We start from the raw sequence: 14,640 nt of genomic DNA on the forward strand, positions 1-14,640 counted from the left end.
TATCTAGGCCATATCTAGGCCATATCTGGGCCATATCAGAGCCATATCTAGGCCATATCTGGCCCATATCAGAGCCATATCTAGGCCATATCTAGGCCATATCAGAGCCATATCTAGGCCATATCTAGGCCATATCTAGGCCATATCTAGGACATATCTAGGCCATATCTGGGCCATATCAGAGCCATATCTTGGCCATATCTAGGCCATATCTGGGCCATATCAGAGCCATATCTAGGCCATATCTAGGCCATATCTAGGCCATATCTAGACCATATCTAGGCCATATCTGGGCCATATATGGTGCCAAGGGCGCAGATAGCACTGGGGACGTGGGGAGACATGTCCCCCCCCAGATTGATAGTGACCCGATCCGTCCCCACCACTCTCCCTACGTAAGGCGACGACAATCATCAGTGTTAGCACCCCCCCCCCCCCCCCCCGTTTTAAAAATCCCATCTGCACCGCTGGTGCGATTGCCTACTGGATCAAGCTGCCATCTCTGGGTGGCATGTAGAGGTCCTGTTGTCCAAGCAGGGGATGCTGATGTTGGGTTTAAGATCTAGATCTCCACTCAGCCAAGGCCAGGCCTGGTCCAAAGTTAGAACCAAACTGATATGTTGTTCTGTATCTGTGGAATGTGTGGAATAGGTCAGATTTTCTACTACTACTAGAATAGATTTTCATGCTTCAAGTATTCATTTTCTCATACTGAATATCTCTATTCACCCTCTGTATGAAACACTCCTGTTTTTAAGTCCCTCCCTCCCGATGAGCCCAGTGAGCTCTGATTGGTCAGCTCTGAAGGCAATAACATCGTCATTGGCCAGGATTGTTTTACAAGACTGTGGCGGTGTCTCAATTCAAGTACTTTACGAACTACACTGGAATACAGGTGTAGTTCGCCATAGGTCCTTACATCGTTAGTGCGTTCCGTCGCTGATTAGTGTGGTCTCAACTGGATGTTTTAAACAAAGATGGCGGACCAAACTCCGCTGACGGCCGTGTTTTGTATGCAAATGTACATTTTTGGCTGTTTTCTCGCTTAGATTTTTTAAAAGTTACAGAGAAATAGACACTGTACTATCGTTGTACAGCGAAGTGATTTGATGGAAGTGATTTGCGAGGCGTCAGTCAGCCAACTTTCCAAACTCTCCGCCTCTTCTGCTATGTAGCCAAGATGGCGCTCATTTAGGGCGAGAAGTCATTCACACTGCATTTTTTGACCGTTTGGAGGGCGCAGTCCGGGTACTTTCAGTGCCCTGAATTCTGCTGGTCTTGTGAGTGTGAACGCCCTACGCCCTGAAAGCCAGTGTTTGAAGTGTGCAAGTACGTGATTTGAGACATGTAACAGAGGAAAAGGCTGGAATTCCAACAAGGCATTTCAGGCAGTGGAGAAAAGTGGTTTCTATGGGGAGAGTTACTCCCTCTGGAGTGTACTTTTGGCTTTTGTGACTTTGCAGACCGTTAACATGCACAACAAAAGCCATTTAATACACTAAAGGAAAGGGAAAATCCGGAAAAGCATAAAAGGTTGTTTTAATGTACAATTCTAGAGAGGACTTTGGGTGAACCATACAGAATGTTATAATCCTTGGGTATAACACCATGTCAGTCAGTCAGGCCGTACTCCCATCAAAGGTTTAGTTCTATGTGGTTCAGTTGCTTTAATGTTCTCCACGTTCATTTGTGGGAGGTCTAAACGCTATCCCACTATCAATGTCATATGATGGAACCCATTCATTCATATAATATAATCATACAATTATGCCATTCAGAGAGAAAGGGGTGGTAGCATGGACATGAGCGCGTGCTGTTTGTGATAGCTGTGGTTAAAGGGATCGCTCCGATTCTGGAAAAGATTCTGTTTGTTTGTTTGTTTGGTCAGCCGAGTAGCAGTTTATTACCTACCAAACTGGCACTTACTCCACTGGTCCTGCATGAACTTATCCATACTGCATCCTTGAGGCTGTCTTTATAGAATATAAATTAAAAATCATATTAAATGAAGTACATTTCATGCCTGACCTAATTTAAGTGAGGTTGTTATGTGACTTCATTACATTTGAGGATTTAGCTTAGCAGGTTTCATGGTGGAGAGCAATGAATATTCATAATTGCCAAAATGAATTAATGATAACTGATGGACGCCTACAGTCCTGCTCACCATTGTTGGCACCCCTAGTGAATATGAGCAAACAGGCTATGAAAAAGTATGTCTGCTGTTTATCATCTTGGTCTTCCACTCAAAATATTCATTAAAATCTAACCTTTTCATTGAGGTAAAATAATTGAGAGAAAAAGTTTTTTTGACATTAAATAAATGTTATTCTTCAAAACATGTGTGCCACAGTTATTGGCACCCCTTAATTCAATGTTTTCTGCAGCCTCCCTTTGCCAAGATAACAGCTCTGAGTCTTCTCCTATAATGCATGATCAGGTTGGTGAACACATGGCACGAGATCTGACACCATTCTTACAGTATCTCTCCAGATCCTTCAGATTCTGAGGTCAACGCTTGTAGACTCAGCTTCAGCTCATCCCACAGATTTTCTATGGGGTTTAGGTCAGGGGACTGTGATGGCCATGGCAAAACCTTTATTCTGCGGTCAGTGAACCATTTTTTTGTTGATTTTAAGGTATGCTTCGGATCATTGTCCTGCTGGAAGGTCCAACCATGGCTTACTAGAGGGGGCTGTTAGGTTTTCATTTAATATCTGCTGGTATTTGATGGAGTCCATGATACCATGTATCCTAACAAGATGTCCAGGGCCTTTGGAAGTCTGACTTCCATTTGGCAAACTGTAGGCATTTTAGTTTGTTGTTGATTGACAGCACAGGCTTTTTTCTGGCAACCCTCCAAAACAACCTGTGGTGGCGTCTGATGGTAGTTTTGGAGACTTTCTGACCCTAAGACTCAACTAATGTCCTCTTATGAGTTCATAATTAAACAGGTGAACTAAAAAAATGTAAAACATGATTGGAAATATACTTCAGTTAGATTTCAATTATAAGATTTGTCTAGGGGTGCCAATAATAGTAGCACACATGTTTTGGGGTTTTTTCTTCCAATAATTTAACTTCATTGAAAAGGTAAGATTTTTGTGAATATTTTGAGTGAAACACCAAGAGGATAAACAGCACAGACATATTTTTTTCATACCCTTTTTGCTCATATTCACTAGGGGTGCCAATAATGGTGAGCAGGACTGTATATGGGCCATTCTACCGAATTGATGCAAAGTCATGTCGGATATATTTAGAATTTTTTTATGGTTTATTCCCAAAACTTTGTCCGTATGTATATTGTACCATATCTAAAGTACACATATCTAGTAAAAGAACAGTCAAGTTTTATATTGTATTTTCAGAATGTGTTGGAATGTTTTTCCTATTCCAAAAATTGTCACTACCGAAACATCACAATTACTAAAGTAAAAATGTATTATTATTGACCTGTTCAGATTGTGTTTCCTTCCCTTCTCTGAAGAGTATTTTTACAAATATTTCTTGAAGGTTTTCACAATGAAATCCATAGAAATTAATTTTTTACCAAATTTTCAAGTTCAATTTATCTGTTTCGGTAGTGACTGCACTGTTGGATGGATGTTCATTTCTCTCCCAAAATCATCCAAAAGGTGCTCTGGGCCCCCCTTTAGTCCACACAACACATTTATTTAAAAATTATGGGATTGAACTACTTACCATTTCATTTTGTCACTACCGAAATCATCTGGTCACTACCATATGTTTCGGTAGTGACTGTTTCGGTAGTGACAATGCTAGCTAACTTTAAGCATAAATAAAGAATTCTAGCAATCACATGGCTTGCAAACACATCTTTGAAGAGGTGAACACACATACAAACATAAGATTTTCCATGAAACCCCAAAAGGTTTACTTAATTGAAGAAAACATGCGTTTCGGTAGTGACAATTCTTAAGGTTACGCGTCGATTTTCAGACTTTGGAACACATTTATATAAAAACTATGGGATTTAGCTACTTACCATTCAACCATGAGGGACAGAGATGCAGTGTCACTGCATGGTCAAAAATGCAGAGTCGTGGCTATAACACAGGCTCAGCCAATGGACTAAAACTCTTGTGTTTCGGTAGTGACATGAAAACTAGGGACATGATTTTTTGAGTATAGTAAATTGATTTAAAAATTAAACCCACAATAAATCTAAATATTCCAAGTTCTGTTTCAACCCAATCATAAAGATCTTTGAAATTAAATCATTGAAAAAAATCAAAAAAAATTGAAAAGTGTTATTTAAAGGCATTGAAATTTAGATGTCAGGGTTGGGGACAGCTACTTCCCAATAGAAAGTACCCTATAAATGATGATTTTGTATATATTTAGCTTATCACTATCTCATGTAATGCATTGGGTTTATATAGACCATAACATTTTCTAATTAAATATCTATGCCTAAATACCTAATTGTTTTGTAAATAGTTTTTATTGTTGAGGGACTGCATATTACACGAATTCGGTAGAATGGCCCATATAAGACTATCTTGAAGTAGATTCCTGGAATAATTCAGATACAAATTCTGTTCAAAATTGTTAATAATAACATGACATAATAATACCCAGTGACTCTTTGTTGAGTGGTTAATTGAAAAAAGAAATAACGAATTGGGTGCATTGCGTCAGCCGCTGTCAAGAACAAAGAGGAACAGAACAATTAAGAAAAAATTATAATACATATAGCCTAAGAAAAAAGGTTGTGTAAAATTGATCTTTGGCAATGAAAAGTCGGGGGGGCGGGGGCCCACGCCAGAATTCTTTCAGGGGGCCCAGAACTCCTAGCAACGGCCCTGGCTGGGTGTGAAGGTAATAGTCTGGCAGTGACTCTTAATCAGGAGAATGAAGGAAGTTATTAGCACTGCAAGGCCCGGTGTAACAGGCCATAGTATACCCCCGGCCCGGGGTTTAAATTGGCCTAGGCCAATTCATACCCCCTCCGGCCAGATTATTAGCCTGGCCATTACCAGCCTGTGACTCCATTTCATTCCGTCTTTCAGGCTGGCAAAACGCTATGCATTTTCGTTTCCGAGATGAGCGGGTGCTTAGCTTGAGGTTTAAAATCATTGGAGTTCCCTTAACCAATCAGCAATAAGCATTCGGTAGATTAAACTCTTCCCAAAGCCAGCTGGGAGAAGAGCTACGACGTCCTTTCCAATCATAAAACTTACAAGAAAATACTCTTGTTCTCCTTTTAATTTTCTGATGATTTTCTCGAGAGTTGAGACAACTTTTCCGATAGCTTTTCGTGTGTTTTCCTCCAAGGCGAGTTTTGCGTCACAGCTCTGAACTGTTCGCTGATTGGTCCTACAGGATTTTGAGTCCTGGAGACGATTGTCAACGGTGTTGGGCCAGACTGAGTATGAGCTTGAAATCAATTCAGGCGGAAATACGTAGGCTGGTGTCACCAGGCTACCAGATTATACCCCCATGATATCAGTAGTGTTGAGTGGTATACACAAGAATTACTTAATTTTTCAACATTTTATTGGGGGTCAGCTTTGTGAGGTAAGTTAAGTGAGAAAGCTAACTGACTTAAATCTTAAAACTGTAAAACATTGTATTACTTTTATTACTTCAACCAGAAAAACAGAAAAAATATTACCCGGGGTAGGCCCCTTTAACCCCGGGTATAGTCCGGGCCGGGGGTATACTATGGCCTGTTACACCGGGATGCTGTCAAATAACTTCTTAATATAGCTTTGAGCATAGCAGCCAGGTTGTGTGAAAATGCTGTGTGTGTGTGTGTGTGACAGAGAGAGAAAGAGCGTATGTTTCTGTGTACACAAAAGAGAGTGAGAGAGAGAGAGAGAGAGAGAGAGAGAGAGAGAGATGCAATAGTTGCATGTTTGTATATGTCGTTTTACTGATTAACACATGGTGCTGTGACAACAGGAAATTGGTTGCCAAAATATCCAAACATCTGTTCCATTAGGGATCTGCATCTTTTTATGTATGTACACGAATTCACCGAGCCATAAACAATTCGAGCCAGTCAAAACATTGCTTCAGGAGAACGGAAGGAGGGAAAGTGGTGTATGTAGTATATAGTCCTACTAGGCTTACTGTAGTAAAGTAATCTATGTTATTAATATGTGTGTGTTTTCGCCCCTGTATGTTTGTTTGTCTGTTTGTCAGCAGGATTACGCAGAAACGCATGGACCGATTTCCATCAAACTTTGTGGGGAGATTGGGTAATATAATAGCAATAATTGATTAGATTTTCAGATGTCAAGGTCAAAGGTCAAGGTCACAAGGCGGAGGTTTGCATTCTCTGAATGCTCCCATTCTTGTTACAGTATAAAACCCAGAGAAAAAACTCAACAGCGCCCTCCCCCTGTCTCTGTAGGTTCCCTGCGCCTGGTTCTGTACGAAAAGAGCTGCGCCCTGCCGGCCCAGTGTGGCCTGAGCGGGGAGAAACACGCTGCAGGGCTCAACTTTTCCTACCACAACGAGTGCTGCGACACGGACCTGTGCAACGGAGCCACAGGCGCTGCTGCCCCCTCCTGGACGGGCCTGGTACTGAGCCTCATTGCACTCCCTCTGGTGCACATTTTTGGCTAAGCGGGAAAAGAGATTCCACACAGATCCACACCTGGTGCTGTAGTAGGTTAGACATAGATCTACACATTAACATACAACCAAAAAAAGCATAGGTATTATATAGTTTTTCACATAGGTTACAAACTATTATCGCAAACTTTACAAACTAACGTTTATAGGCCTACCTATGTGAATTTAACAGTTAATTTAAAAACTACCAGAAATAAACGTTCATATGTAGCCTAGTCTTAAGAGGGGTTGAAATAGCAGCGAGAAACAGAATAACCATACTGGCTAAAATGGCTAAAATTAGCCTCGCTGCAGCTGCGTGGACTTAAATACAACTTGTGGTTATGATTTCATTCTCTGCTCTGTGAGCTTCCCTAACTCGATCTGCTTTTTTCTGATAGCCTATAAGAATAGAATAGTGCAACTAACCCACATCAACAACATGGCATAGACTTATTAACATACACGTCAGCTCAGCTGACTCAATAATAGTGTCCAATTAAAAGCAGAATATGTATAAATGAATGCATCCTCAGTCCCATCATTCTTTCCCTGGTTATAGGACATACTTACACAAGCACTCCAAATTTCGTTGTATGTAAATACAATGACAATAAAGGCTTTTCTATTCTATTTCTATTCTATTCTATCTATACTTCAGGACATACTGAGCACTTACATCCTCCAAATGTTAGTCGATGCTAACGTGGATCTGGGCCATAAGTACACAATCTTATTATCTCCTTAGTTTGTCAACAATAACAACAATAAGATGAAATTGAATGAAAAGTGGCATAGGCTTAAATCTCTAGCTTCCCAGATTTCTATATGAACCAAATTTCTCCCATAGAATTAAAGGAGTGATATCAATAGGGTCACAAATCATGCCCAGTTTTGAGTAAATGTTTAAACATCTCTGTTTCTCTGTCAAGACAGCTTTGGTGTTTAGGGGGCGGGGTGCAAATCTTCACACGGACTGCTGAGCGTAGTGAAAACCAAGGGGTCTGTGTAATATTAAATTGCTCTCCTCCTCTCCTCTCCTCTCCTCTCCCCCTCTCCACCTACTCTCCTCCTCTCCTCCTCTCCTCCACCTCTCCTCCTCTCCACCTCTCCTCCTCTCCTACACCTCTCCTCCTCTCCCCCTCTCCTCCTCTCCACCTCTCCTCCTCTCCTACACCTCTCCTCCTCTCCACCTCTCCTTAAATTGCTGGTGTATATGTGCTGAAACAGAAGGATGTACACTCAGAGATAACCCAAATGTATAAAATAAGTATTATTTTAAAAACAGAAAAAAACACAAATGTGAACTTTGATCTTTATTACAAAGACATTTATGGAATCCTTTACTATATTTAAAAAGATTTTATTGTAGACTTTAGCAAAATGTTTGACATTATTTTAGAGTCCAATGAACAAATGACTCCTGAGGCAAAGGATATTATGATGGTGTGGGTCCAAGTTCTGTCTTATGTGTGCCAGCGCTCTGCTCAGTGTCTGAGAATGATGATGTCAGTGTCTGAGAATGATGATGTCAGTGTGATGGTGCTGTTCTATTCAATTCAACAGTCAACAATCCAAATAAAGCCAATTAAATCATTTCAATCTTTGTGTGTGTGTGTGTGTGTGTGTGTGTGTGTGTGTGTGTGTGTGTGTGTGTGTGTGCGCGCGTGCATTTGGTTGTCTGTGTGTGTGTGTGTGTGTGTGTGTGTGTGTGTGTATGTGTGTGTGTGGGGGTGTGTGTGTGTGTGTGTGTGTGGGCGTGCATTTGTTTGTGTGTGTGTGTGTGTGTGTTTGTCCCTGAGTTGTGTGTGCTTGAACTAGGCCTCACACAATGGTGTTGATGGGAAGAGAACCCCATCAACACTAATAAAAAACTGCCAAACCAATTATTATGATGATGCTGATGATGACGAACTGTGAAGAAATTATCTTTAATATTGTGCTTTCTCTGCATTTCGTTAACATGACGTAATTTCATGCATGTACTGTAAGTACTTTTGCTTTCAGGAACCGAAACCAAATATACACTTTAAACATATACAGTACCAGTCAAAAGTTTAGACACACCTTTCATTTCTTTGAGAAGTGTTTTCTTTACTTTTATTATTTTCTATACATTGTAGATTAATACTGAAGACATTTAAACTACTGAGACTACAAAAGAAACTACAAAAGAACGCATATGGAATGATGTACAAAACAAAAAAAAGTGTTATTTACCATGGAGAAAATCATTTAAGTAAAGAAAAAACTTCTCAAAAAATGAGAAGGTGTGTCCAAACTTTTGACTGGTACTGTGTGTGTGTGTGTGTGTGTGTGTGTGTGTGTGTGTGTGTGTGTGTGTGTGTGTGTGTGTGTGTGTGTGTGTGTGTGTGTGTGTGTGTGTGTGTGGGTGGGTGTGTGTGTGTGTGTGTGTGTGTGTGTGTGTGTGTGTGTGTGTGTGTGCGCCTGGCGTGCATTTGTGTGTGTGTGTGTGTATGTGTGTGTATGTGTACTGTACTTTGCTTGTCTTGTTTTTTAATCACACCTTAAATATCTGTTGATGAGCCAAGAAGTATTTAATCCTTTGGCAGCAAAATAAGTGAATCCTGCACCTTCAGCTCTATTCATCTTAGCAAACAGGTTTGGGTTTGAAAAGAAACATTGACCCTGGATAGGTGCCAGCACACATACCCAGCATTGGTGTTACCATGTAGTGTCTGAGAAAGGTGAGAAAGAAAAATATGGGTTCAACTTCACTACACGACTGCACACACACACACAGACATATATCATGTCATCTCTATGTCTAAAGAGACAAAAGGAGAAAGATAGTGTGAGAGAGGGAGAACAATAAATCCAATGTTGAACACAGAGGCTGAAAACCAGGAAAACCAGTCTCAGAAGCACTTCTTGTCAGAAACATAAGTTACAAGTTACAAGTCTTTTATTTGTCAGATGTACAAAATGACACGGGGTCAGACAGGGCACTGAAATTCTTAAGTCATAAAGGTTCTCCGACCCCCAGTACACTGGATTGGATTTACTCCTACATCTTCTTCACCCACCTCTGTACACAGAAGGTACGCCCAGCATGAACGTATTAATGTACACAGAAGCCCACAGGACCGAGTTAAGCAGATCAAAAGTACTGGTGCAAACGTGTGTGTGTGTGTGTGTGTGTGTGTGTGTGTGTGTGTGTGCATTACTGCACTATGATGGTCTCTGGTTGTGACCATAATGACTCAATGAACAGGTGAATGGTTCTGAATATTCAGGGACGGCTAATTAAGCTCTGTAGCCCTAAAATGCTTGCCATGCTTTCAAATGATCTCTAAAATAGCAAAAATAACAGCAGGCTCAGCTTGGGGAAAGAGAAAGAGGGAAAGAGAGAGAGAGGAAGAGAGATTTCTCTTCTGAAAAGCCGTTCATCAACCACAGGACTGTTTACATCAGATGTATTAACACCTTGTGAGGTATTCACACAAATTACTGTTAGTACAGTAAGTGGTGTGGTAGACCATTCAAAAAGCACCGTAGAATCTCAATTCACAACATCTGAAACAATAGATGATCTGAATCACCACTTTTACCAGGCACCTTGAATACCACATGCAAGAACGACAAAGTGTCATCATCTCGTCCTTCAATCTCTGTTTATGCAACAGCTTCACTCTAGCAAGGAATCAGATTCAAAAGTGTGCCCTCATTCTACTCCAGTGCAATAGAGAAAACAGAGCCATGGGAAAGGGCCTCAGGTGAAACAGCCATATGGCAGTTAGCCTCATAGACATGAATATTAAATATATTATATATTATTATATATATATATATATGAATATATACAGTTAACCTCATAGACATGAATATTGAATATAATATATATGAACATATACAGTTAACTTCATAGACATTCATATTTACTATATTATATATTATTAATATATGAATATATAGAGTTAACCTCATAGACATGAACATTTATATGTCTATGGTTAACCTCACCCTAAACCACCACCCTGTCAGAGGTTCACCACATGCCCAAGTGCCCACAGGGTCACTGAAAGGATCTCAGCCCTCATTTGATGCATCTCTTACTGCTGGTGTCAACATGCTGACCTGGTAAGACCCTGGGCTTATAGATAGATAGATAGATAGATAGATAAATACTTTATTAATCCCGTGGGGAAATTCTGGGATCTTGCAGCTCTCTCATATTTACAATAATTTCAAACAATATATACAGACAATTTGAAACAATACAAACAATCCAATTCAGCTATGTACAGTGTAGCATGAAGGATGTATCGCCTATGTCGCTCAGTCCTTGATTGTATCGTGTTGAGCTGCCCGCTACGGAGGCTGCTGGACTGACCTGAACGTAGGGAAGTCACAACTATTATCTTGTGGCACTACTATCCCCTCAAAGCCTCTATAGTTCTCCAAGAGATGAGTTGACAAAAGTCCTCAGAACTCACTTAACTTTAGTAAAATACGTATAGAGACTGAAGGTGATGGGGGTAAGTTAGGGAGAGTACAACCTCAGGACTATGTGTCGCAGATTGAATGATAGCTGATAGATGAAGAAGATGATGATGATGATGGTGAAGATGATGATGACAACTGCTGCCCCCTACTGATCTCCCATGATGCAGCTGAAAATGTTTGTCAAAATCGTAAAATACTTATGTTAGCACAGTATCAAAGCGACTCACATACGGCCAACTCTCAATGCTACACAAGCTCATTGTTTCAAAGATGACTAATGATACAGAGAATTTCCCGTACTTGTGCGCACACAAATGAACCAGCATACACACAACGCACCACTGAAACGGCACTTGTGCAAGGCACTCTTACAGTCTCACAATAAGAGGAAGTGAAGACAAACCTCGGGCCTTAAACAACACGCCTAATTACCACAGAAGAGCTAAAATGAGTCACGCGGTTTCAGTACTGCTTTCAAAAATCTCCTGCAACTAGGCTTACTTATATTAAGCCAGTCTTCACTTATATTATTTAATATGAATATATACAGTTAACCTCATAGACATTAAAATGTTATATATTATATATTGTTAATATATTATTTAATATATTAATATATATTTGTGAATATATACAGTTAACTTCATAGACATTAATATTAAATATATTATACAGTGCCACTTTAAAGTATGTGAACCCCTTGACCACTTAGGAGTTATGGGTCTACAATCAGACGAAAATTGAATAGACATGACATTCATGATTGGGTTGCTAGAAGGAAGCCTCTGCTCTCAAGAAAGAACAAAACTGCCCGTTTCAACTTTGCCCGAGAGCACTTGGATAAACCAAAGGCCTTCTGGAAGTCCCTTCTTTAAACAGATGAGTCCGAGATAGAATTATTTTGTCACGATCAAAACCAACAATTTTCGTCTGATTGTAGACCCATGTACATTTACCCCAGATGCTGCCAGAGAGGTCCGAAACTCTTTAGAGGTGATGTGTGGGTTGACTTTTACCTGATTTATTCTTCTTCTGGTGCTTCTTGGTGATGGTCTTGATGGGCGTCCACTTCTAGGCAGAGATGCGGTCATGTTGAATGCCCTCCATTTCAAAATGATTTGTCTTGGATGGATGGATGGATGGAGCTGGAATCTTTTGGAGATGGTCTTATAGCTTTCCCAAGACTGATGGGCTGTCAGTACCTTCTTCCTGATGTTCTCGGATATCTCGTTTCCTCTCGGCATTGTTGATCTGTGTGGGTACACCTTGGCACTACAGTAGTTTGGTTGGTTTCCTCTCTCTTTTAATCTGTGTTGCCCAAACCTTTCCCTAAGGATGTCTCAGATGATCGGTTTGCTCAATTGACTAATTAATCACCCAAATAAGTTTCACTGAATCTGTTACCTGCTTGACTTTATCAATTCAGCTGGGGGTTCACTTACTTTTGAAATGGACTAATTCCATGTTTCATGTAGTTTTTCGGCTACTCAAACAATTTCCTCTAAACAAGTACATGAAAATGATAAACATAAACCTGACATTTCATCTATGGAAAATTGGTGATAAAAAAATGAAAAATCATGGTAAAACAACAGAAAACGCTTAAGTGCTCAAGGGGTTCACATACTTTCAAGTGGCACTGTATATTGTTAATATATTATTCATTATAGCCAGTCTTCACCTAACCGGCGGAGCTACGCTCTATGGTAATAAGTCAGAGGTCCTGCTAACCTGTGATTCACTGGACTGTCTTTTTTTTAATAATTTATTTATTGAAGGAATTGCACAATACAGGTTATCTCAAGCAGTATCTCAAGCATTTTTCCTCCATGTTTTCATTCATTTTTTAAACACGAACAAAATGACCCTCACCCACCCTCCCCATTCACCTCTTGGGAGTTAGTATGTTCATAAAAACAAAAACAAAACAAAAACATTTCTCAGTCATGAATGTTCATTCTTACAGCTATGCATCAATATTCTTCAATCAATCAATCAACTTCAATTTTATATAGCGCTTTTCTAGATACTCAAAGACGCTTTACAGATCAGTCCGGTCCAGTCCATTCATTCAGACAGTCATACCAGTGGTGGTAAGCTACGAGAGTAGCCACAGCTGCCCTGGGGCAGACTGACAGAAGCGTGGCAGCCAATCAGCGCCTACGGCCCCTCCGACCACCACCAACATTCATTCCAACATTCATCCAGATTCATACGATGTATTCTTCCAAACATAGGCCCTCATATGTCCATAACACCTTTATTGGCTCAAATAAAGTAAATACTTATTCACTGGACTGTCTTAAGCTGTTCTTTTTGTGCTGTTGTTGCTCAATTTAAGTAAAACTATTAACCATATAAATAAAAAAGGACACAAACATGTTTTTCTCCCAAAGTATGTTTTTATTTTTTTGCACATGAATTGAAAAAGCTACATTAATCCAAAACATATATAAAAAAGGTTAGAGACAAGAGTTAAATCGCCAACAAGCCATCCATCATGTTAACATGTTAACCGTTACAGCTTACTAATTATTTTTTATCATTAATATGTTTGAGAAGTTTGTGTTGTTAAAGCAATGGCAATATGTCATTGATAGTCGTCCCTGGTAGCATCTCAAAACGTGTACAAACAACCGTTAACAGTTTACAGGCCTCAAGGGCAACTTGGTCCTTTTACAAAATAGGGTTGAGGCCACTTCATGTAAGACATCATGTTTTTTAATCAGACCTTCATCCATGTGTGCAAGTAAGATATATTACACGCTAATCTAATACAGTCTTGAATGCACTGGTTCAAATAACTTGGAATGGCGCGCCATCAAACAAGCATTTACGTGCCTAAACCTAAACTGACATATAACCCTTGAATTTCTCCTCCGTAAAAAGCAAACACAAACACACACACACACACAAACGTTCTCAAAATAGATGCCATCAAGTTCCCACACTGTTTACATAATGATATTGTGAGGTGCACTTGGGTGTGTGTGTGTGTGTGTGTGTGTGGGGGGGGGGTGGGTGTATATCTATAGTCACAACCTGACAAAATGTGACAATATCGACATGCAAATCACTCATTGCAAATCACCACCAGTCTAAAAAAAGACAACAGACACTCTGACACTTTGATTCACTGGCACCGGATTGGGGTTAATCTGAAGGCACCTAAGAATGGGTCTAGTAGAGACGAGGCTTCAGACTGGGGATTGAAGGATTTGAAGCTCACTAGACTGGATGACATATTTAAGGTAGAGATTAAAGGCCCTTACTTGCTCAGTGAGCCATGACTTTCACTCCTGTCAGGCAACAGGCAACATGGAGGTTTAATCTTCTGTACAGTATATTGCTTGACTGACTGATATATCACACGCACTTATAAAAAGCAGCCTAAAATAGCCTGAATTGACTTTCTCACTTGAAAAAGACCAGGACAATCAAATTTGAAGGAAAACTCACATACAAAATAAAGGCTTAGTAACAAGTAACTATAATTTTCAAATCCTTTGAGAATTCTTCAACCGGTCTCTTATCTAAACCACCTGTCGGATAAGAAATGAGCTACACATAGCTTCTGTTTTTACA

The 14,640-nt window shown here is 40.0% G+C and overlaps 1 protein-coding gene across 1 annotated transcript in view; it reads left to right on the forward strand.

Moving 5' to 3' along the window:
* The window catches only part of LOC308381604 (protein Bouncer-like), a gene marked incomplete at its 3' end in the record, with an annotated part of 9,804 nt that extends 3,204 nt beyond the window's left edge, over nt 1-6,600 (forward strand). The window contains exon 3 of the mRNA XM_080859194.1: nt 6,386-6,600. Coding sequence (XP_080715320.1) covers nt 6,386-6,600 — 215 coding nt within the window. The remainder of the gene's footprint in view (nt 1-6,385) is intronic.
* Between the last annotated feature and the right edge of the window lie 8,040 nt (nt 6,601-14,640).

Source organism: Sprattus sprattus (assembly GCF_963457725.1).
Source record: "Sprattus sprattus genome assembly, chromosome: 20".
Lineage (NCBI taxonomy): Eukaryota > Metazoa > Chordata > Actinopteri > Clupeiformes > Clupeidae > Sprattus > Sprattus sprattus.